Source organism: Misgurnus anguillicaudatus, chromosome 4 (genome assembly GCF_027580225.2).
Source record: "Misgurnus anguillicaudatus chromosome 4, ASM2758022v2, whole genome shotgun sequence".
In the NCBI taxonomy this organism is placed as follows: Eukaryota; Metazoa; Chordata; class Actinopteri; order Cypriniformes; family Cobitidae; genus Misgurnus; species Misgurnus anguillicaudatus.
This window is the reverse complement of record NC_073340.2, coordinates 7679518-7705817: the sequence shown is the minus strand read 5'-3', so window position 1 is coordinate 7705817 and position 26300 is coordinate 7679518. Positions and strand designations below refer to the sequence as shown.

The 26300-nt window shown below is 40.7% G+C and overlaps 1 protein-coding gene across 1 annotated transcript; it reads left to right on the top strand.

Annotated features, from left to right (window-relative positions):
- Nucleotides 1-24546, top strand: LOC141363686 (ras-associating and dilute domain-containing protein-like). Its single transcript, XM_073866608.1, has 5 exons — nucleotides 1-508; nucleotides 22932-23262; nucleotides 23376-23458; nucleotides 23779-23918; nucleotides 24133-24546. Exons 2-5 carry the CDS (start codon nucleotides 23100-23102, stop codon nucleotides 24212-24214), a joined length of 468 nt encoding a protein of 155 aa, XP_073722709.1. The 5' UTR covers nucleotides 1-508; nucleotides 22932-23099; the 3' UTR covers nucleotides 24215-24546.
- Nucleotides 24547-26300: the final 1754 nt, after the last annotated feature.

The window sequence follows — 26300 nt, the reverse complement described above, 5'->3', positions numbered from 1 at the left end:
TATTTTGGGCGAACGTGAACTGAACGTACTGTATTACTGCCTGATGAACGCAAGGTGAACTCGTTCATTCTGGGGCTTGTGAACGGCACGTTCTCTCACTTTAACGTCATTCAGTAGGGTGCCAGATTTCTATAGAGTCTTCCAGGCGAAAACCCGTCTAAAACACACTGTAAACAGGCCTTAATGTGTAGCGGAAAAAAACACCCAATCTGGCAACACTGCCACCAGGCTGCATACGTCATCAAAACAACACTGACTGGACGCTGCTATCCAAATCCCTGCTGCGCCACTCGCATAGTTTAACATTAGATAACATAACATCATATTTGTCCTAAATCGTTAACGATTAACAAAGGCTGCTTACACATATTCTGGATCTTGAAATAGACAAGCTCACGCTTTTTAACGTGCACGTGCGGTGTGCAATACCTGAGTTGTCATACACTCAACGCCTCGCAGCGCTTCTCGCCCGGAAAACCCCCTTGAAGCACCCGGCTAGCCTTTCAAGGTATGTGCAAGCAAATACAAAAATTAAAAGACAGTCAATGCTCGTAAACCCTGGTTGGATAAGGATTTAAAGTTGGATATGAATATGAAATCTGATGCATTTAGCTTCAGTGTTAAAACTGATAAAATCATTCCTGTCTGTGGTTCTATATGGGCTATATGGCAATATATTTTTTTTAAATAATATGGGGAAAAAGAACTATAAATAAATTAGTTCATTTTTGGAACTGTGAACTAGTTCAAAATTTGGAAATATGAGCTATGAACTGAACTAGTTCATTTTAAAATTTGTGAACTGTGAACTGAACTAGTTCATGTAGAAAGTGAACTTTCCTAACACTGCTCATAAGCCTTGAAAAGTGAAGCCTCTGGCTCTGTGATCGCCCCCTGGTGGCTGGCTGCAGTACAAGTCATAACCCCGCCCTCTCCATTCAAACTAATGGGACTCTGCTCTAAATAAAAAAAAGTATTTACACTTCCAATAAAAGTTTCCAAAAGGTGGTTTTGGTACTTTCAGGTAGTTGTTTTCACGCGTATATATGTAAAAGTGTTTTCCTTATTGTGGTAAGTTTCATTTTAGCTAGTAATTTGATGCTATAGAAACGGGGCGTGTCGTTATGAGTGGCGTGGTTGAATTGGTCGAGCGAGCGTTTAGGCGGAAGTTTGATAACGTGGCTCTGGCTCCACGGACGATTCCTTCTGTGCATGCCTTGGCCACAAACTGACGTTTTTACGTAACATGGCGGCGACCTTGGTCGGACATTTTTGGCTTCAATTCATTACAATGGTGGGAGGTGACATCGCGTCATCCATCTTTTTTTACAGTCTATGGTCCTGTCCCAAATGGCACACTCCGGACTTGTGGTCCTCCTCAGAGTCCACACTTTGATGACATCACGTAGTCCAGACTTTAGGGACCCTTAATGCGAGTCCACGTGGACACAACTTTATTGTTATTTTCGACGAGGCATTTGTTCAAGAGATCAGTTCAGCAACTAGTCAGACCATTAAAAAAACGAAACCGGAAGTAAGGTTCGGATCCAGACGTGTATCACGTGCATCCGATGAAACCGTCTATTGCTCTAGCGACTTTTTGCGTGTGATGATTTTGATGTTTTAAATAGATACACATTTGAGGTAGTTTTTTTCTTGCTTTATTGAGTAATTCCATTTTAACATGATAATCTTATAGAACATGATGCATTGCTATGTCTGTTAATTGCCACTTTTGGACAGAGATTATTTAGATTACATAATCCATTTCTAGCAATTCTGATATGTGTGTATATGTATGGAGCCTATACAGTTGTGTTCAAAATTATTCAACCCCAACTGAAATTGATTGTTTTGGCCGGTTTGACATTGATTTTGATCATTCAGTCATCCTGCTTACAATTTACATCAAAGAGGCATGTGTAGGTCAGACAAATATAACATAAAATTTATAATGAAATAACCACAAATGTCTTTTCTGTGCTCACATCATTTTCAGTTTTATTCAACCCCCAAGTGACATTCAATATTAGTACTTAGTACAACATCCTTTTACAGTTAAAACAGCTTTTAAACGTGAAGCATAGCTTGACACAGTGTCTTGCAGCGATCTACGGGCAGGGCTTGACATTAACTTTTTGAGCAACTTGTCCTTTGGACAAGTAAATTTGTGTTTCACTTGTCCATGCACAAAAGTCACTTGTCCGGGTAAAGATTTATAATATAATGTATTTTTGTGTTTTGCTAATCAGTGGCGGAGCAAGGGATTTCTCATAGGGGTGGCCAGGCAGGGGCCAGCAGTTACTCTGGGGTGGCATATATAATCTCTATCATCCAACCTTAAAATACTTTTAAGTATTATATGTGTGTTAATCAGAATAATGTGTAACATACAATTGCTACAATACTTGAAATTTAATTAAAATGAATTGAGATTAACATACAATTTATAGTCATAATTCAACCTCATGTTTTTTTTAAACTATTTAATCAAATAAAACTTTTGAAATTTACTTTGAAACCAGGATTTCTATCTCCCATTGCTGAAAATATAGAGACCAGAAAATCACATGAATTTTGTAGGGCACTGAAATGTATTTTACTAAGATTCATTTGGCTGCTTCTTGCTACTCTTTTTGAAGAATGATGCTATATCTGCTGCCTTTCTCTTCATTTTCCCCACATTTCAATGATTGTAGAAAAGTGTCACCTTTAATAAATGGACTAATCCGGTCACCCCTGTTAATAAGTGCGAAATGGACTGTTCCAAACTTTCCGCTAGAGTCTGCGCAGTGTCGGAGAATAGAGCAGGTGAATGATAACGGGAAAGGAGATCGGCTGAATAGTGTAAATAGTTATAGTTTAAATAAGCAGGATTGATTCAAATCATGGGAGGTTTTGTGGACTGTGCGTGTGCGTGCATTATACTAACCACACATCTATGCACATTTAATAAAGTCAACGATTTGAGTGAGACATACTTGTTCTAACCGGACAAACTGTAGCCTTCAACCAAACCCAGACTAGCAATTAAAGGAAAATAATAGATGATTTTTCAATGATTGCAAAACATTAAAACATTACCATGTTTTAAAAAACGTATTAGAATAAATGTATCTAGATTATTTGTTACATATCAAATCAATCTTAAACCTAGCATTTATGCTGTAATGTTCGTGTGGGATTTTTAATGTACAGTGACGAACTCTGTCAGATTCAAATCAGCTGTCGCGCAGCACACACATAGGCGCGCTAAAGAGAGATTCTCGTTATAAAACAGATTCTTAAACAAGATTTTAAGCCCATTATGTGTTTTTACCGAACGTTAGAAGAGAAAAAATACGGACTTAAATCAGCTTTTTTGACACACAGTGAAGTAATTTATATTCACGCCGGAGCCTGAAGAAACATCACTCTCCACTCCACTCCATGCCGTCCCGCGACTCCCGCCCCTCCGTGTTCGGCGATCAGGTTTAATGCGCGCACAGCTTGTTTAGTAACAATAACAGTAGCCTACATGTAAACGTGTGTGTCTGCGTGCCGCGCTCTCTGTTCAATATTCCGCTCGGTGTTTGCGCTGCGCGTTCTGCGTCGTTAACGGCACATAACGTGAAGTAACGTTGATTGAAATTTAACTTGTCCAGTCGGACAACTACTTTTCTCTTACACTTGTCCTACAAAAAATCCACTTGTCCCGGACAAGCGGACAAGCCTTAATGTCGAGCCCTGTACGGGTATCTTCGCCCATTCATCATGGGCAAAAGCCTCCAGTTCAGTCACATTCTTAGGCTTGCGCACTGCAACTGCTTTCTTTAAGTCCCACCAGAGGTTCTCAATCGGATTTAAGTCTGGTGACTGCGATGGCCACTTCAAAATGTTCCAGCCTTTTTTCTGCAACCATGCTCTAGTGGATTTGGAGGTATGCTTGGGATCATTGTCCTGTTGAAAGGTCCAACGTCTCCCAAGCCTCAGGTTTGTGACGGACTGCAACACATTGTCATCCAATATCTCCTGGTACTGAAGAGAATTCATGGTACCTTGCACACGCTGAAGTTTCCCTGTACCTGCAGAAGCAAAACAGCCCCAAAGCATGATTGACCCCCCACCATGCTTCACAGTAGGCAAGGTGTTCTTTTCTTCATAGGCCTTGTTTTTCCTCCTCCAAACATAGGGTTGATCCATGGGCCCAAACAGTTCTAATTTTCCACAGAACACTATCCCAAAACTTCTGTGGTTTGTCCACATGACTTTTGGCATACTGCAGTCGACTCTTCTTATTCTTTGGAGACAGCAAGGGGGTGCGCCTGGGAGTTCTGGCATGGAGGCATTCAGTACGCAGGGTGCGCCGTATTGTCTGAGCAGAAACTTCAGTACCCACATGTGACAAATCTTTTCTCAGTTCCTCAGCAGTCACACGGGGACTTTTTTCCACTCTACATTTCAGATAGCGCACAGCAGTCGCAGTTAGCATCTTTTTTCTGCCACGACCAGGAAGCGTTTCAACAGTGCCCTTTGCCTTGAATTTGCAATGATGCTTCCTATGGTGTCTCTTGGTATGTTTGACATCTTTGCAATCTTCTTATAGCCATTGCCCTTCCTGTGAAGATTAATCACCTCTTCTCTTGTCTTCCTGGACCATTCTTTTGACTTCACCATGTTTGTAACCACACCAGTAAATGTTTAGAAGGAGTTGAGTATCACAGTCATTTTAAAGCTGCCTAATTGGTGCTTATTAGGCTTTATTGCTGTTCCCTGACATCCATAGGTGTTTTCAATACCTGATTGAAAACACTTCAATGAACCTCTGTTCTTCAGAGTGGTAGTTCTTTAAGGGGTTGAATAATTGTGTCAATGAAGAATTCACAAAAGAAACATTTACTACTATATTACAAAACCAATTGATGTCATTTTAGTTGCATATAGTTGCAATTAATCTTATCAAATATTTAACTTATGTTTAACAATGTTGTTATTTAGCTCTAGAGGCTTTGTGCCTCCCCCCTCAGATAATTTATTCAAAAGTTTTATAATCTTTACAGCATGGGTCTAGCCTGGGTGCCAGCCGATCTTAGCCCCACCCACCACAATTTGAAAAACGGGGACTAGAATTGAGTATGACAACGTCAGGCTAGCATGGGTCAAGTGTGGGATAGTAAATTAATAGGTCATCCACATATTGGAACAGCGCATTGTCCAACACTAGATCTTTTCAAATCTGTTTTTAATAATTAATTAATTGAAAATGCAAAGTAAATGAGGACATTTTTCAGTAATATAGAATAAGTGAGTTGTTTACCTTTGTAGGTAAAAGTTTCTGCATTTCTCGTCCAGTTAAATACTGAAGAAAGCAGAGCATAAGTCAATTTCATTGAAATATTTAACTTCAGGAGGGATACTAGTTAACAGTGTGTGTGGATCCGGAACTTACTGTGTGCTGGCCAATCTTCAAATTCATCATTTATATTTCTCCAATCATGTATAAAAATAAAGCTTTAGCTACAGAAAATATTGGTGTTTTACAATAGCTTGTTGTTTCTACTAAAAACTCCTAATGCCTCAATAGTGCTTCTAACATTTTCTTGTTTCCTGTCACAATGGGTATTTTGCTAATTTTTGTTAAACTTACATATGTTTTAGCTTGTCCAGAAATTAGTTTGAATCAGCTGCTCTATTTCTGATAGGCCTGCCTGTATTTCTGGGATGACTGCCAAAGCATCTCTATCTTATCAGTTGCAACTACTGGCAGAACCATGGTGCACACAACTTTCTTGTTTCTCCTCTCTTCCAAAATGAGCAGTATAGAATTTTACTGCGTTCCCTATTTTATTTTTCATCATATGGCTAAGATCTTAATACTTAATTTATTTGCCTGCAAAATAGTTACATGTGCTGTAGAGTCAAAAATCCTTCTATTTATTTTTTTTTTTCAATCAAGTGTCTATCTGTGAAGCTGTAACTTGGGGTGCTATTCTATATGTGGGGAAATCAGGGGAACTTTCTATCCTTTCTTCCTATTTATTCACTCTTTTTCTAGATCTGTTCTGCATAAGGGGTCATACATCATAATACAGTAAAAATTCAGACTGTACCTTCTATGTTCATTAATTTGCTCTTTCACAAACTTTTTCCATTTTGTAATTATCATGTATATATTCTATTCTAAATTTTCCTATCCAACATAAGTTTACTTGTGGTGTCATCATTGTAATTTTTCTAACTGCCTTACTGTTAATATAAATTCCATCAGGGGAACAAGATATCTGCTATTTTAATCTACATAGGGCATCTATTTCTAATAATTAATGGGTGTGCTAAAGTGACTTGTTTGACTTTTGCTTACAGACAGACTGGAGCAGTCAGAGGTGTCAGCTGGGTTTTTTCCTTAAAATCCTGCTTGTTTTTCAAAATTTTCAGACAGGTGGAGGTGTGTGGTATAATTTGGACTTACGCATGTGTAATTTGCTTCAGTGTCAGTCATCATAGGTTCAGACTTGCCTTCAACTTCAACCTGCAGAGTCAATAATCTGTCGTCAGCATTGTCAGTTATCATTGGATGTTGGCCCCTCCCGTTAGAATCCTCTGGGCAACCTTAGTAGCTTTGGCCTTACTGTCTCTGGTTTGGCTGCCAGTCTTGTTGGTTCAACCGTCCGTCTTGTTAATTCTGCTGTCAGTTTTGTTGATCTTAATTAGATGGGTTATTCGGACATTCGCTTCTGAAGTGTCCATGCTGCCCCAGCATCTTCACAGCCCCAGCATCTATCACGTGATCTTTTTGTTCTGTCTTGTCCTCTGCCTCCTTGCTGTTTTTGTCCATTACTGCTGTTTTGCTGTTTTGGCTTTGCACAGATAACAATGAGAGTGGCTTGCTGTTGAGCATTTCCCGGAGTGGGTTGGGCTGGTGTTGCTATCTGTGTTTGCTGGATGGTGGGGGCAGGTGTGTTGATGAGCACCATTAAAGCTGGTTGTTTCTCCTTCAGAACAGCTTGTGCTTTTTTCTTAGTTTTGCTCACAAAGTCGTTCCGCTGTAACTTTGCCAGCCCCCTCTGCATCTCTCTCTCCCTCTCTCTCTCTGTTGTTGTTGCCTTCAGCTCATTCTTTTGGTGCTGCTTGACTGCATGTAATACATGATCACAGAACTCCTTGTGTGATTTGGAGTTCAGTTCGACTACATCTTCGAGTTTGGTTTTAACCGGTGGTGGCACAGCTTCCACTATTGCTTTTCTGAACAGTGCAGCTAAAACAAAGTCTTCTTCCGGGTCTTTTTCTAGTTCTCCACATCACCGTTTCAGCTGTTCTTGTATATATTCTGTTGGATTTTCTGTTTCACCAATCGGATCACCTCTCAGCATCTTCGGGTCAATCTGCATGGGGTATTCTCTGTGTATTGTTGTCCACGTTCTCTTCCTGAAGGGGGACAAAGGACATTTTATCTCTTCTGATGTTGTCAATTGCAATTCTCAGTCCAGCATTATTCAAAAGTTCATTCAACTTTGTTCCACCGACACACTTTGCCAACAGGGCCTTGATATCTCCTATGGCCGAGACACACCCTGCTGTCTTTTGCTCAAAAGTTTGTATCCATTTTCCGGCTCCTTCATGTATTTCTGGAAGGCGTGCAGCTAGTCCATCAAAATCCTGAGTGGCCCAGGGTTTACATTGTCCTTGTTGTCCGTTTATCAAAATCAGGCACATTGATGTATTTCTGGGTTCATCAACATAAACATTGTCTCTTGGCATAAATCCATGCAGCTTGCTGTTCTTGTCCAACGTTTACCCAGCGTCCAGTCTCAAACTTTAAATCCTTGCACCCTCTCTCTCCATCCTTGAGATACCGGCTGCTTGCTTGAATTATCCTTGCTTGTAGCTTTTACTGCTCTGGTTTCTCCAGCCTGCCTGGTCCCTACTCTACACTTCCTGTCGGTGTTGTATCATTTACTTTTTCTAAAATGTCATTCCTAAATTTGTCCATCCTTAACTTAAGCCTTTCTGTTCTGCATACGTCTAGGGGTGTTATCTGATGTAGGGCTGTGGCTACACTATCATATGCCTTATGTATCTCAGGGGGTGTTAACATCTTTCCTAATGTTTTGGTTGCATCGGAACTGGGTTAAGAACTGGGTTCTGGCCTTGGTTTGCTGTCTGTTTTTTTTTTTTTTTTTTTTTTTTTATTGGGCTTGTGGGCTCATCTGTGTTTGTGATGAGTTTAGGGGTTTGTAAAAGGGGTTGTGCTCTAGCCTGTGATTGGTCTGGCTCCAATTCTATTCTGTCCTCAAATTGTATGTCACCTGTAATTATTGGTAATTGGTTTTTAAATCCCTCATCCCTAGAGGAGACCTTTTTCCTTTGTCTACAACTTTTTATCATCTTCTTTTAGAATCTCTTTATTCTAAATCTATTTACTCTAAATTTTAAAAAGTTAAGTCCCTCCTTTTTTAAATAAATTAAAAACTATTATTTTATTATTATCATCATTATTATTATTACTATTTTCTCATCTCTTCTCATATTTCGCTCTTAGGGTTTGTAATTTCTACAAATTTTCCACGTCCTCACACACTGTTACCTCAAATGTCCCATCCTCTGGCCATTTTGTCCTCAAGTGTTTGGTATGTTTGGTCCATTTGTTTGGTCCATTTGTTTGGAAGTTCTTGTAATCAAATCCGTGCTGATAGGATGTCTGGACTTCAGCCTTTCCAATGATATGGATGCCATGTCTGTAAACACACTTCACCATAATTAGAATTAATTACATAGGTCAATTTGGAAAAAGGGGTGACCAATGAATAAATAGACAACTTCACTCATAAATAATATTTCCAAAATTTTATTATTTCCAGTTTCAGGCGTATGTGGCCTACTTGATCTCTGAAGGTTGTATGAGCAAACCTCATCTAAATATTCTATCAACATGACATTCCAGGATTCTAATTATTACTTGCCAGGTTATCTATGGCCACTTTTTCTCTACTTCTGGTAACTTTTGTACTTCCACTAATTATCTCAGATATCAGTCTGTTTATTTATATTACTGCTAAATATTTGCTAAATGCTTTTCCAGAAGTTATTGTTAATATCTCTTATTTCAATTTGAATTTAAGCATTTCACACTCTTTCTGCTGCTAATAGGGATGTTCATATCAGTTAATTTTCACAACCGACAACCGCATCTTAATAACTGAATATTAACCATTAACTTATAAGATTTTAATATTAAATTGTCATTGAGTAAAAATAGTTGACGGTTGTCTGTGACCTGATAAAAAACAAAACATTTTATCTCATTTAAACGTGCAAACAGCAGCGACAGATCAACAACAGAATCAAGATTCATACAGTACATTATCAGATATTCAGGCAACATTACCTCATCAAAGAAAACGTGATCAGTCCAGATGATTAATATCTAAAAAGGGCAGATTGCATCTACCACAGAGGTCATTTCTAAAGCAGGATGCATTTCAAAAAGTTTTGGTTTTAATAATTTGTGTCATTTAGGGGCCTACTTTGAGTCACCATGCATTAACAATTATTATTATATACAATATGAACATCCCTAGCTGCTATAAATACACGTTTCTTATATTTTAAGTTATTATCATCCATAATTACTTCATCAGGTATATTAAGGCAAAAAGAAAATGAGAAAATGAAAAATAAGATCAAAAGCTATGTTTTTAAAGATAAAATCACTCATATTTACAGTTTATATTTACAGAGGCCTCACTTTATCTTCACTAACACACACATATAGACACACACACTGATCTCTCATATGCTCTCACTCAAAACAGTTTTTTATTCACAAAAATCTCTCTCTCTTTCTCATGCACCATGAGCCCCTCCTTCCTCTGCTCTTTTAGTTCTTATCTTTTCACACACACAGTTCTAGCAGGCAAACATTTTCCCACGCTGAATAAGACACAGCCATAGAAGAACACTCTCTCATCAGCCCAACCTTCATATATAACACACAAACTGATTGCAGTTTTAACACAGTTCACCAACTTAATGCTACAATAACTGACAAAAACAACACAAAGCAACAAGACAAATAACACATAGACCGTACCTACAACCACCTGACCTACAGGATTTGAGCATCTAAATCTCACCGTGTAATAATTATATATTTTTTTGAGCACCTAGCTCCGGACCCCAAGGCCCGACCTGCCCAAGCAGGGTTTTTTCGAGCACCAAGCTCCGGACCCCAAGGCCCGACACGCCTCTCACGTGACCTGCCCAAGCAGGGTTTTTTTTCGAGCACCAAGCTCCGGACCCCAAGGCCCGACCTGCCCAAGCAGGGTTTTTTCGAGCACCAAGCTCCGGACCCCAATGCCCGACCTGCCCAAGCAGGGTTTTTTCGAGCACCAAGCTCCGGACCCCAAGGCCCGACCTGCCCAAGCAGGGTTTTTTCGAGCACCAAGCTCCGGACCCCAAGGCCCGACCTGCCCAAGCAGGGTTTTTTTCGAGCACCAAGCTCCGGACCCCAAGGCCCGACCTGCCCAAGCAGGGTTTTTTCGAGCACCAAGCTCCGGACCCCAAGGCCCGACCTGCCCAAGCAGGGTTTTTTCGAGCACCAAGCTCCGGACCCCAAGGCCCGACCTGCCCAAGCAGGGTTTTTTCGAGCACCAAGCTCCGGACCCCAAGGCCCGACCTGCCCAAGCAGGGTTTTTTCGAGCACCAAGCTCCGGACCCCAAGGCCCGACCTGCCCAAGGAGGGTTTTTTCGAGCACCAAGCTCCGGACCCCAAGGCCCGACCTGCCCAAGCAGGGTTTTTTCGAGCACCAAGCTCCGGACCCCAAGGCCCGACCTGCCCAAGCAGGGTTTTTTCGAGCACCAAGCTCCGGACCCCAAGGCCCGACCTGCCCAAGCAGGGTTTTTTCGAGCACCAAGCTCCGGACCCCAAGGCCCGACACGCCTCTCGCGTGACCTGCCCAAGCAGGGTTTTTTCGAGCACGAAGCTCGACACCCGCACTCACACGCACACCTGTTTAGAATCTGGAACCCTTTTTGCTTTTTCAATTCAGTATTTTATCATTATCTTAATGGAAGCAAATAATTTATATTATAAGTATCAAATTGCTGTGTTCAATTTGGAGAGACCTGGAGTATCAACACCGCTCAGGGCTTACCTTCGGCAGACCACACAAGCACCATACAGAATAAGCAAGTAAATTTATGCTCACCTCTATAGTGGCGCGCCCTTGTGTGACCTGGCCGACCTCTGCCCGTCTGCGGCCCTCCACTCCGTAGCCTCTGTCCAATCACGTCGCGGGGTCACCAAGTTATGTTGTGGCAAAAAGTCTTAGCTTGAATCTTCATAAGAAAAAATACTCAGGAGACAAAGGTTCCAGGTGCCAAACAAAAATTACTTTATTCGCTCGAGCCAACAAAGTGAGACAATCAATACCCCTCAAAGAGGTGCACAAAGATCATCTGCCCTCCCAACATCTGACTCCATTTTTATACAGTAAGATCAAACACTTCTTATCTGAGATGACGTATGTTCTTCTCATTGGTCTCAGTCTGCCACAATTAATCTGTTTGTTTTATGTGCAGCTGAATCCTTCTTCATATCTAAAATGACAGCTGGACTTCTTAAATCTTAAAGTGACGTTCTCTGTTTATTATTTCGATTGGCCTTGGCTTTCCCTGACATAACCAACTTTTTGTTAATGTAGCAAAGTACAGCCGGACAAATTCTCTAATCTAAAATGACGTACTCTTGTTTTTCGGTTGTTTGACCTTGTTTCTCAAACTAATCGTGGCGAGAACAATCGGGGTATAGTCGCAGGATAGCACCTGGTCTCTTTTAATTAGGAAACTGAGAAAACGAAAGATAACTAATCTGAAATGCCGTCCTCTTCTTTATCGCTTATGTCGACCTTGTTTCTCAAACTAATCGTGGCGAGAACAATCGGGGTATAGTCGCAGGATCGCACCTGGACTCTTTTAATTAGGAAACGAAAGTTAACTGAGAAAACGAAAGTTTAACTGGGTGTCTTATAGCCTTGTGTAGAAACAACAGGCCTTAGGCCTAATATAATATTAATACAGCATATGATCAGTAATTTACCCAACAAAAACTACTATAGGAGCGAAATCCGTATGACCTATTTATTTACATGCTTGCAGAGAGAGCCTTACCAAAACAAAGTTACAGGGTTGCTATTTTTCATGTTTTCTGGGTTGGTAGAAGCACTGGGGACCTGATTATAGCACTTAAACATGGAAAAAGTCTGATTTTCATGGAATGTCCCCTTTAAGTCAAGCAGCGTTGTTGTAGGTAGGCTTAAAGTTACGTGAAATGGAGACGAGCAACAGTCTCTGTATTCCTCATCGACTATTTAACGCAAATATAAACACTGTAGTAATTTATTGAAAACCCCGCCTACTGTGGTCTGGCCATCAGAGCACAAATCGCTTGGCTGCGCGGAACCCAGCGGCGAGCGCAGCGCACACCGCATCCTATGTGAAAGCCGCATAAGTTTACAGACTTTCAACCCACTTTCTATTGTTACAATGTCTGTAATATATGTAAATTAACAATATTTGGATGATGCAAAACACACCAGTTTGCATTGTCGAGCAGAGTATTGTGGACAAACAAATGGGAATATAAAAGCGTAAACGTTGTCCATTCAAATATTATTATTTATTGTAAAAACTATGAGGCAGTGATTACAATATGGCAGTTTTTTAAGTCCATCTATAGTTGCCATCATATGAAGTCTTTGGGGGCATTGGCATCATCTGAAGTCTTCACATGTGAGGCTGGATCCATACTTGTGCTTCTGTAACCTATATTGGGTATCCCGATATAGAAACAGGAAAGCAAAAGCAGAAGGGTTAGCAGAGCTGCTGTTCATATTATTTCAAGCAAAAAATTAACTTTCATTACTTGAGAAGTGAACAATAAGAGGTGTTTTATGTGAACGCTTGGCTAAAAGATAGGATTTTTTCTAGATTCACACTGGGAGAGTTTAAGAGTTGTAAGGCTGAAAATAAGGGTGCACTCTGGGAAAACAGGAATTAATGGCACAACCCCTATTCCCAGATCTACCATCTGCATTCCTGTGCTCACTGACTATTGGCAGAGTTGTTTGTCAAGTACAGTGGGGGTTAAAGGTGGTCTTTTAATCGTCAGTTTGAATGTATCATGTTGGGTTTGGTCACATGGTCAAGGGAAGGGATAATGTTAGGGTATGCTCAGCCTTTCTGCTTTTTCCATTCCATTTTTCCATTTTTGGGCTGGTCTCCATGAGCTCTGCTCTTCTGTTCATTCTCTATGGTCTTTTTCTTGCCATTAAGGGGGCGTGCACACCAAAGCTTTTACGCCCACAGCCGGCGCATGTTTTCAATTGTTTCCAATGGAAGCTCCATGTTTTTCAAATAAGCCAGCAGCTAGCAGTTTTTCCGCGCTTAGGGATTCAGCACACCAAAACTTTTAAACGCGGGTGAAAAAGCCTGGACAACGTCTAATGCCAGCTGTTTTTCAGCTGAGTGCTAGCTTTCTTCAGCTAAGCGCTTTGGTAGCTCTGATACGTCAGCTGTGAGACGGTTGGTTGCTGTGATACTTGTCCCGCCCCACCTCCACTGTGATTTGACGGCCGCGTGAGAACTGACATTGACGAGCGGAGCTTTTCTTCCAAAGTTGAACATTTTTCAACTCTCGGTGCTGAGCGCGGAAAAACCGCTGGGCGCCGGTTTTCAGCGCGGAAGAAAACCTAGCTGTTGGCTTATTTGAAAAACGCAGAGTTTTCATTGAAATGAATTGAAAACATGCGCCGGCCACGGGCGTAAAAGCATTGGTGTGCACGCCCCCTGATACTTCAGCTGTGAGACGGTTGGTTGCTGTGATACTTGTCCCCACCCCTCCTCCACTATGATTGGACGGCCGTGTAAGAACTGACATTGACGAGCGGGGCTTTTCATCCAAAGTTGAACATTTTTCAACTCTCGGCACTCAGCGCTGAGCGTGGAAAAACCGCCGGGCACCAGTTTTTCAGCGCGGAAGAAAACCGCTAGCTGCTGGCTTATTTGAAAAACGCTGAGCTTCCATGCGTAAAAGCTTTGGTGTGCACGCCCCCTTAGCGCTGAGCTCCGACAGTTGAAAAACATTCAACTTTGGGTGAAAAGCTCCACTCATCATTGGCAGTTCTCACACGGCTGTCCGATTACAGTGGAGGAAGCGCGGGGCATTACAACAGCAACCAACCGACTCACAGCTAAAGTATCACAGCTACCAAAGCGCTCAGCTAAAGAAACAGCTGGCATTCGGCGTTGTCCAGGCGTTTTCAGCCGTGTTTAAAAGTTTTGGTGTGCACAACCCCTTAGGGGGCATGGACACCAAAGTTTTACGCCCGCGGCCGGCGCAGATTTTTAATTGATTTAATGGAAACTCTGCGTTTTTAAAATAAGCCGGCGCTCAGATTGGTTCCGCCCGGGGTTGAGTTCCACCCGGCGGGATAAGCAGAAATACAGGAACTTCTGGGAAAACGCCGCGAGCAAAATCAAGCCGATTGAACACAGGTGTGGCAAATTAACGCAGCGATCAAGGATTGGAGAACTTAAGGAAGCGAAGGAGTATAAAGAGGACACGAAAACCAGCCAGTAGGGGTTGTTGTTGTTTGGTTGCAGTCGGTACGTGAGTTCCGGTGGTGAAGTGGATATTGTGCTGCTGTGGCGTGGAAACGGAGGACTATACGAGACGCTGGTTGGAAACGGAGGAAGAGGATAATAGCGTGGCTGAGTATATTGGAAGTCTTTGATATTGTGAGAGTATTGACATGCATATCTTCAGTGTGATAGTCGGATGAGTACGACTGGATTACGTGCAGTGTAAAGGAAACCAGCTAGTGTGGATATCGCGGAGATAAAGAGAGGAAGTGTGATAACTTACCGTGAGTACAAGGAATATACAGCTGGATGTGTTTATTGCAAACGTATTGTTCAATGTGTGTGTGAGCCCCCAGCGAACTAGGATAGCGGCCCTATCACGGAGCAGAGTGGTGGGTGAGCCGGCGGCGTAGCATTGCCAGGAAGGAAGATCTTTGCGACAGCTACATTTAACCATCAGCTTTCCCCTACTACAACGCCCCGCAGGTTCTCAGCCGGCTCCGGGAAGATCATGGCCTGACCTTACTTTGTGTCAGTTGAAGTGTGTCGTGGGTGAGTCTTGACTTTGCTGAGTGTGTGTGTACACTTGATGTCTTGCAGTGCAGTGCTGTGTATCTGTTGTCAGGAGCCATTATAGAGAGTCGGTCGTGAGAGAAGACGCCGTGCGGTGGGTGAAGTGCTTTTAAAATTATATGCTGTGCAACGATACAGTGTGGAGCCGGTGGTGGATTGCACAGAAGACCCAGACCTTTGCGTGAGTAGAATTTCAGAGTGCTAGTGCATATGTGAGGAACAAGTACACTGTTGTGGAAGCCTAGTGTGTAGTAACTTGCCTGTCACAGAGCCTCTTCAAAGGTGCGCCCCTGTCCAGATCTCTGGAGCTACACGTACGGAGAGGAGAGGGCAGCGTTCGGCTCGACGGTGACAGTACTGAATCCCCCGGTCGTAACAGAGGCCTTGGAGGCAAAGACCACGAGTAAACATCTTACCACGGGAGGTCTGTGAGTAAACCCACCTACTGTGTACACGTTAGGCCACCAAAAGCCACATATAGCCACGAGCCTTCTAAAGAAGGAGACCACGAGTCAGTTACCTGAGAAATACCTACCGTATCCACTGCTACCAGCCACCTGTAAGAGAAAAAAGCCACAGTGAGTTGTGAAAGTGTTGATTCTGTGTTCCAGCTACGAGTCTTCTAAAGAAGGAGACCACAAGTCAGTTACCTGAGAAATACCTACCGTATCCACTGCTACCAGCCACCTGTAAGAGAGAAAAGTCACAGTGAGTTGTGAAAGTGTTGATTCTGTGTTTCAGCTACGAGCCTTCTAAAGAAGGAGACCACGAGTCAGTTACCTGAGAAATACCTACCGTATCCACTGCTACCAGCCACCTGTAAGAGAAAAAAGCCACAGTGAGTTGTGAAAGTGTTGATTCTGTGTTCCAGCTACGAGTCTTCTAAAGAAGGAGACCACAAGTCAGTTACCTGAGAAATACCTACCGTATCCACTGCTACCAGCCACCTGTAAGAGAGAAAAGTCACAGTGAGTTGTGAAAGTGTTGATTCTGTGTTCCAGCTACGAGTCTTCTAAAGAAGGAGACCACAAGTCAGTTACCTGAGAAATACCTACCGTATCCACTGCTACCAGCCACCTGTAAGAGAGAAAAGTCACAGTGAGTTGTGAAAGTGTTGATTCTGTGTTTCAGCTACGAGCCTTCTAAAGAAGGAGACCACGAGTCAGTTACCTGAGAAATACCTACCCTATCCACTGCTACCAGCCACCTGTAAGAGAGAAAAGCCACAGTGAGTTGTGAAAGTGTTGATTCTGTGTTCCAGCTACGAGTCTTCTAAAGAAGGAGACCACAAGTCAGTTACCTGAGAAATACCTACCGTATCCACTGCTACCAGCCACCTGTAAGAGAGAAAAGTCACAGTGAGTTGTGAAAGTGTTGATTCTGTGTTCCAGCTACGAGTCTTCTAAAGAAGGAGACCACAAGTCAGTTACCTGAGAAATACCTACCGTATCCACTGCTACCAGCCACCTGTAAGAGAGAAAAGTCACAGTGAGTTGTGAAAGTGTTGATTCTGTGTTTCAGCTACGAGCCTTCTAAAGAAGGAGACCACAAGTCAGTTACCTGAGAAATACCTACCGTATCCACTGCTACCAGCCACCTGTAAGAGAGAAAAGCCACAGTGAGTTGTGAAAGTGTTGATTCTGTGTTTCAGCTACGAGCCTTCTAAAGAAGGAGACCACAAGTCAGTTACCTGAGAAGTACCTACCGTATCCACCGCTACCAGCCATCTGTAAGAGAAGAAAAGTCATAATTAACGGTGCAAGTGCTGATCTTGTGTTACAGTACGTACCCTGGGAAGAAGGAGGCCACGAGACAGATACCTGAGAAATACCGGCTACATCCACTGCTACCAGCCATCTGTAAGAGAGGAAAAGTCGTAGTTAACAGTGCACGTGTGATCTTGTGTTACAGTACGTACCCGGTGAACAAGGAGACGACGAGTCAGTTATCTGAGAAATACCTACTGCACATGGATTAAAGTTCTCCGTCGTAGCGACGGATTTCCGTCGATTGCAGAGAGTCTACGACGGATTTCCGTCAGTTGCAAAATTATTAAATTAACTTTTCATAAAGACGCCGTGTATTCACCTTGTTAAGTGGAATGTGATCAAAGCCTGGAGTGGAACGAAATCACGTTCCTCTCGCCACAGTCCACTGTAAGCGTTCTGTAATCACTACGCACAAGATCCACTCCGGGTTTTCTGGCTGTATCTCACGTTAAGCTGAGGTAAAACTTAATTTCTGCTAGCATGGACATACTTGTAATGCAGGAAGGATCCGATGTTTTGGACATCGATAAAGGTGTATAAGACCAATGGAGATTAACTTGGCTTAACGAAATGAGGAAGATTGGCAAGCCTTTCAGTTCGTGGGCTAAGAAAATCAAACAGCCAGGTAATTTACGTGTCTTTGCACAGTAAGCCTAGGGTCCTGTATTTTGGGGGTAATTCATTTGTCTCATACGTGATCGTTTTTGACTGCTACGCTGATCTAACCAGTGGCTAATACAACGAGTTTGTTAAACTCATGGGTAAACTTCACGTGGCGCCACAAGAACCAAGAGGCAGTCAGATGACATCAGAATCCCGTGAGAGTGAACCGAGAACTCATTAGACGAGACTGCTTCCGAAATGCTCTCGCAGTACTTTGATGTCACCCACCTGTCAGTTCTTGCAGTTGCATGTGCGCGTGGTCAGGAAATCTTGATGTTTGTACATGTATCCGCATTCAAAAACAAGTGATTTTAAATTGAAACAATAACAACAGTCTTTATGTGCGCGCTGTTTCTGTGTGAGGGGAATAAGCCAGTCGCGCATTCGCTTCTCTTTGAGCTTGTGAGTATTTTTGCCGCTTTATTGGCCTTAAATACACATAAGGTTATGCGTCAAAAATCCCGTCTTTGCAAGTATCCTCAAACACGACCATTTAGGGCTTAGGAGAAAGTAAACAGCAGAAAAAAGGGTAAGTTACATTTTTTACCTTTACTAAAATATTGTTTATTATCCTTATTTCATCACTGACTGTTTATCCTTAGTGAGCTTGAATTTTGTTCTTGTGTAATATACACAAGTTGCGCACAATGCGTTGTTTTAAGTGCATAACATTGCGCATAAAAAGCACCTCAGCTCTCTATGTTTATGTCCTTAAAGTAATTGATGTTAGTTCATGGTGCATTAACTAATGTTAACAGTTTCAACCTTGATTTAAAAAAATGTATAAGTAAATGCCAAAATTAATAAGATTTACAATTAATAAATAATTAAGATTCATTAAAGGTGGTGATATTAGTATTTCTTTTTATATAGTGAGTTATTTAGCTGTTTCACCTTAATCTGAAATGCCCTGCAAACTACATCTTACAGAATCATTTTTTTTAGTTTGTCACAAGTAGATTAACATGACGGGATAACGTTTTTAACCCTTAGTGCAGGAGTCACAAGTGTTTTGTTTTAGACATATATTAAAGGTAATGGTTCAATTAAAGGAAAGTAAAGCTGTAAATTAACAAACTATTAATAAACCTATCATATGTTGTAATTAAGTGTTAATTCACAAAAAAACATACTCGCACTGCTGCTGTATTTCATAGTGACAGTTGTCAAACCTATAAATGCCACAGTAGACTTCAATATGGCATTAATGGCAAAAAACATCTCCCCTTAGAATGCTATTGGTCTCGCCTGTTTACAAGGAATATGACTTGGCCTGAAAAAAATTTCACTCAGAAGATTTTTTTTTCACTTTAATCCATGACTGCAGTCTTTCCCCTCTTAAACTCCGCCTCCGGGAGAAGCGGAGGGCGCCACGGGTTCAAGAAGGACAGTCCAGAGTCCCGTCCCCTCTGCCTGGAAGCCAGAAAAAACCTTGTTTTTAAATCCCCCTTCCCTGAATACTATTTTAAATAATTTAATAAAGTCTATTTTAATTTTACTTGTACCTTGTGTGTCTGGTCATTGGGGTGGCTTTGGGAACATCCTCGAGGTGGAAACTAGGAAGGGGCGTGACTCAATAGCATCTGGGTCCGCTCCGACCTGTGACACACTCCCACATATTTTGCTATCATAACTGCGCTTATTTCCGCCGTTGGTTGTTACTGACAGTTTTACATTATCTTGCTGTTAATGTTTCTTCAGTCATTTTGTCATTTCTACAGCTTGAATAACTGTAGTGAATCCACCCTTACGGAGTAAAATGTAAAAACTCTTTGCCTTCTTTTGGAGACTTCGACATCCTGGGTACTACCAATAATTTTGTGACCTTATTTAGCAAAAATTATCTGGTTCAGTCACCATCAGATTGTTTCTGGATCCCTTTGTAAATTTGTCCCTATAATTTGAGGATAAGGAACAAACTAAATGCAAAAATATCATTAAGTGTGAGAAACAGGCCATCATAACTATAATTTACACTGCCGTTCAAAGGTTCACGTTCAGATTTTTTTACGTGTCTCAATATTGTAAACTGTCATTTATTCCTGTGGTTAATGTTTCAGCATCATCAGTCTTCAGTGTCACATGATCCTTCAAAGATCATTTTATATGCTGATTTGCTGCTCAATAAACTTTTTCGATTATTAACACTGTTGAAACAGTTGTGTTAATAAATATTTTAGTGTTATTTAAGTTGTTTTATGTCATGATTCATTATTAATAGACACTAACTTTGAATAGTAACTTGCACCACTGTTTGTCAGAGGGAGAGATTTCTGTTTCAAATAACGCTGTTCAATGTAAATGTTTATTTATCTAAAAATCCCCACTAAACTATGAAGCAACACAGCTGTTTTTCCGCAGAAGTAAATCGGCATATTTGAAGGATCACGTCACGTGACAGTGGAGATTACACCCTGAACGGGCTTGCCCTCAGCACATTCCTCACCGCATACTTTTACATTACGTATTTTGCTTACATGCAGGGATGCGCAAACTGGTCACTCATGACATCAATGTACCGCGAGAGCAAATCGAAAGTATACAGAGCAGTATATTCTCGAACCGTTCTCGCGGAGTTCTGATGTCATACGGCACATGCAGTCGACACTTATATTTTTGCAGTGTATGCATCAATCTAGCCACTTATCGATAAAGCGGTTAGGATTAATGTTAGCTAATATTAACGGTTTTTTTTACAAACCCAAGACTTTCAACAAAAATATAAAGTTTTAATTTAAAAAAAAAAAACTTTTTTTACCAAACAGATGAATTTCGTGTGCTTTTTGGAGGGGCGTGGAAAGTCCTGGAATTTAATTTCTTGTAGTCGTCCAGGACGCAGACAGACCCTCACCCTGGCTTCTTTATCCACATACCTTAAATCAGTTGACCCTTCGTGTTGGAGAACTGAATGGTGCTTCAGGTTACGCGTCGTTTTATTTGGGCAACCTGTCGACCACGCGATTTACACTACCAAAGCATTTTTATTTGCACCTCTAAAAGTTGAGGAGGATTAAGGCGCCTTACTCGATCACTATCAGATGTGATAAACCGAGATCTTCATACATCTTGTTCACGGTTTTACATTACAGATTTTACATTTTTACGTTTCAGATCTGTTCTAAGGGTTTGTGTAGTTTAGAAAATGACAGAGGCAGAATTGTACTCTGTATATAAAGGGGTGTTCGTCCCAACTCACTTGCACCCTCCTGAATGTCTAAAATACAACGAGGACTTTACTTTCCGCCCGGATGACATCCTTATCGTTACGGCGTTACCTATCCTAAATCAGGTAAGTTTCTACATCTAAACATGTTTATATAAAATACGCTATATAAATAAAACACATTTTTAACATCTATGGTGAGCCTGCCCCAGCCAACATTTCAATATGGGTTTGCCCCACCTGGAGGTTTCTTCGTTAATAAACCATTGCCTCTTTGTTTCTACATTTAAAAGACAAAGCTGGCAATTATATTCTGGCTATACTTTTCTATTCTTTTAATAATTTATTTTATTTTATTTATAAATCACTCTGGGTTATCTGATGTATCTATTTGGCTTGTGTTTTGTTTTCGTGCACTTGAGGCATTTTGCACATTTGTTCTGCACTTTGTTACTTCTGACCTTATTTTATTAAAAAAATGTATCTATTATAAACGTACATTCTGATCTAATTTAAGTCTGTACATTTTGGATAGCTTTTCGTTGTATCGATGTTGCGCTATTGCGTGCTGGCCATGCTTGCGTATGTAATTTAGCCGAACGGGCTAGGTGCTCTGCGTCTCATATTTAGGAGTTTATCAAACTAAACATTAAAAAACGGATGTTTTTCGACGGGTATAAGTTTTTAAAATGTATTTATCATACATTTTGGTTATCTTGTCAAAAGTTAAACTACATAACAGGTAAGCCGTTTTTTAAAATTTCGGTGATGAAACGGAAACTATCTGCACCGAACCTATTTCTGCCTGACACGAATGTCTTTCTTGTGATTTAATATTGGTTGGTGTTCACTTTTAAATGATAGCAAAGAGATTCCTGAAATAAATAATATCATCCGGTCTTTCTGTATCTAAAGTGAATACAGAGATTATCAAAGTCAGAGCAAGCAAGCAGGTATTTCTGTGCTAAATAATAACGCATAGTGTCTATAAAATCATTAATTTCAGTGTTTTTCATGTTATAAATTAACGTTTAATAAATTGTTTTAGGTTTAGTTATCAAAATGTATTTTTGTGTGATGTTCTGTAGATCGTGGCTTTAAAATGTTATGAGGAATAAATAAGCAAATGTTGCCTTATATATTTTACCTTAAAAAAAATAAATATATAAATGCATCGTCAGTTTTGTCTTCGTTCATCACTTGAAAGACAGTTTTGGTCACTTTAACAGAAAGTTGTTTATGTGTGCTGCTTGTGAAAGAAAATAAAAGTTACCAATTTGTACCTTGTCTGGCCCCCTCCCAACCCATGCACACACATAGATATGATTCGACTATGGAAAGATTCGACAATTCTGATTCGAATATGTAAATCCTTAGTCGAGGACACCCCTAATGCTCATAGGTTCACATGACGCGCCAAACTCATATTTTGATAGGACGAGCCACACACATGATGGGCTCAATATATGTTTTTATGAGCTTTGCATCATGCGCCCTCGAAAAAGACCAAAAACATATAGGCCTGATTTCACAGACAAGTCTTAGCTGAAACCAGTGGCCGGTTGCATAAACATGGCCGTGACGTTAAGACTGCGTCTTAAGAATGATTCTGACTAACTAGCAATTAGTTAGGGCTAATCAGTCTTATTATTTGGATTTAAATTAGACAAATCCACCTTTCTATGTAACACACTTAAAACAATTATGATCAGTCTTGAAGAAAAAAATTCATGGCTAACTTTCAAAACAGTCCTGTTCACATGGATCAACAAAAATGAGCATGTTGTATTACCCATACCAGGCCTGTAGTTGGCGATGTTTGAACACGTAATACGCATGAAGTCACCAATTTCACAAATGCACCTTTTGTAGTTTATATGGAGATGATAATGGTTTAGTTTTAAAAAACATGCACTTTGAAAGCCCCAAAATGTATATGAACAGCCAAAAGATGCCATTTTATTACTTGGAGTCCTGTAAACGTTCCTTTCGATGTGTAAATTCACTACTTTAAGTGCACAACATTCGTGAAGTAATGTACTAGGGAGTAGTGAATGAGAGTAAATGGGGCTATTTTGTACACAGCCAAAAACTTTATGGTAAATGACAGAATAATAAATTTGCCTATTTCTGTGTTTTTACAGTTCGTCTCCGCTGTACCAACAGAAGCCAAATTTACTAAACTGGAAGCTCATCCAACAGCTCATCTTGAACTTGGGCACACGGAGAAAGTTTTTCCTTGGGCTGGAACAAATGATTTGAGCTCTTGTGAAACTATTTTAACAAAGAAGCTTCAAAATCTCGAGTTACAGATGAAAGGGTTGCATCCCAGCAGTGTGGAGCGCTCGGCCCCATTTTTACTTACACCACCAAACCCACTGCAAAACCTTGAGCTGATGGATCCTGAAACAGACCAGCAGGAGACGATATCACACCATCAGACCTCCAAATACCTTACTGATATCAAACAAGAAGGTAGCAGGATTTTGTCTTCATTGTTTTTAAATACACCGAATGTAAAAAACCATTATGAGGTCAAGATGCTAAAATGGTGACACGTGTTTGGTGTGTATAATATGTTTTTGAAGGTGAGGGTGATGAGGAAGATGTGTTTGTGCTGGAGTTGCAGAGAGGATCATGTGGTTTGGGTCTGGCATTGGTAGATGGACAGGTCAGTGGATCAGTAGGCAATGTTTGCATCATTCGTCTATATGCAATATTTTTAAAATACACTTTCAGATGTTTTGTGTTATTGACTAATAGCAAAATAAATTGGAATCAATAAATACTTGGCCATTTTAGGATATTATGTCTAAAAGTTTGCATCAGTCTTATCCAAAAAACTGCTTATAGAAAATCAAACACTAAAAGTGACAATATGTGGTAATGAATATGTAACAAATTCTTACTGTCTCGTTGTTTAGTATTGTATTTTTGGTGGGCATGTCATAATATTATATAAATATTATACAGTAATCTTTATTTAAACAGGAAACACCATTTAAAGTCAATGGAATATACATCAAATCCGTAATGCCGGAATCTCCTGCTGCTTTGTCCCAGCGGCTGAGACCAGGGGATCGTATTCTAGCAGTGAATGGACTCAGTCTGGTTGGGGTGGACTACCAAACGTGAGTAAAATGACTATAGATTGAGCCAGGTACAGTTTTTTACCTTAATTTCTGACAGTGTGTAATGCTCTACCAGGAAAGCACAAGTGATGCATTAGGATTTGACAATTTGTTAATAAGTATTATTGTAACTCTTAGTCATTTATAAAGCACTTTTGTTATATTTTCTGTGTCAATAAAATCACTGTAATGTTTTTTGTTTGTGTGTTTGCAGTGGCAGGGAGCTCATTCAGACATCAGGAGACAGACCCCGATTACTAGTTGCCAAATCTGACAGAAATACTAGAGAAGCATAACATTCCTCTCACAAAACAACTTTTCTACATTTTTTACCAAATGCTTTTATGTGTATATGTCTTTTATTTTATTGTTATACGTGTGTGTGTGTGTGTTTCATTAATTGAATTTTGAGATTAAATGTATCGATGTTTTTTTGAAATGATAAAACATTTGTTAATGTATGTCGTATACAAATGGCCTCATTGCCTTGACCAACTAAGTAAAACCTTTTTTTTTTTCAAATGCTGCATCCATTGCGTAGACCAAAGTTTCTACAATAATTTGTTTTATTCTTTAAGTGTTAATTGTTTGTCAATGTGCATCCCAGAAAATAAATTTTTCACTTTTTGCCATTTGATTTGGCTGGATTGTCTGAGGTGGTGCGAAAGAGCGGAGGCTGGGACTATTTGCATATTTATATACAGTGAAGACAATAAGTATTTGAACACCTGAGAAAATCAATGTTAATATTTGGTACAGTAGCCTTTGTTTGCAGTTACAGAGGTTTGCACACACTGCAGGAGGGATTATGTTTAATTCTTAAGGTGAAGGAATGTAATAGATGTGCTGAGTGATGGGCACGTTAAGCCACGCCCACTTGTTTATGTATGGGGTTTCCACGCACACCCGGAAGTTAGCTGTAAACTAAGTAACCCTGCAATGAGGGTGTCTGTCTGCTTTCTCTTTAATATCGCAGCATATTACAGTCATATCCTAACTATCTTATAGATCCAATTAGAGTCCAGATGCAGGGAGCTACACTGCGACCAAAATGGTCGCATATGCGACCTTTTGAACTGCCCTGATAGCACACATACATCTCGAAGACGTCTATTTGATGTCTGCGTTTACATCTGCAAGACGTATTATTTAGATTGTTTGCTCATCTGCAATACGTCTCTGAGACGTTTCCTAAAAGATGTCATATAGACATATTGAAGACGTCTGCAAGACGTTTTTGATTTAGAATGTATGTAAAGCAGCTCTTTCTAAGACCTTTATAAGATGTTTTTACACACCAGATGTATTCCAGATCTCCAGATCTTTACCAGACATCTTGCAGACGTACCTGTGCTATCTGGGTGCCGTTGCGACCCTAATTTTTAATGGGTCGCAAATGTGCTACCTAATGTTTTAGACAATATGCTATGATTTGCTATAAGCATTTATTAAAACAGAAATGTGGATTTTAAAAATACGTTTTATAACGTGCTCTGAGCCATCAACACTGTAATATTAATGTAAGAACTGAATATTTACGACACTGATTTACGGCATGACGGAAGTGGTGAAGAGACTGGTCGCTTGGCGGCAGTCGTATGTCACATGTAAATACTGCTGCACGTTTGTCAGTAAAGCTCCAAGTTTATTCAGTACTCTCTGTACGTCTCCTTATTTCAAACTGCACGTCCAGTGCAACATCGTTATAATATAACGAAGAACAAGACATGGTGTCAGAAGAAAAGTAATAAATGGATTTTGCAGGAGTACCATCGCCGCACATGAATTGGGAATTGTCTAACTTACCAGATGCATGGCGTAAGTTCAGACAGCATGCAGAGCTCATGTTCGCGGGTCTGTTAAAGAAACGGGGTGAAGACGAAAATTGCAGTTATTTGCTCCTGTGGATAGGAGAGAAAGGAAGAGATATCTTCAACACCTGGACGCTGACAACAGAGGAAGCAAAGGTACTGCAAACATATTACGACAAGTACGAAGCGTATGTGATGCCCAAAACGAACATAATCTTCGCCAGATATAAATTTCATGAGCGAATTCAAGGAGCCACAGAAACTTTTGAGCAATTTGTGACTGAGCTAAGGCTGTTAGTGAAAGACTGTGCTTATGCAGACAGCGAGGAAATGGTCAGAGATCGCATCGTGTTTGGCATTCACTCTCCGCGAGTGCGGGAGAAGCTGCTGAGCGTCGGCTCTGAGTTAACGCTAGACAAGGCCATGGATATAGCCAGATCACACGAAATTGCACAAGCTCAGCTCAAAACGTTTGCAAACAGCCCCCACGATCAAGTAGTGCACGCAGTCAACACACGGAAAGAGTCACATAAGCGAACAGTAAAAGCCTTACATTGGAGCAGCAATGACG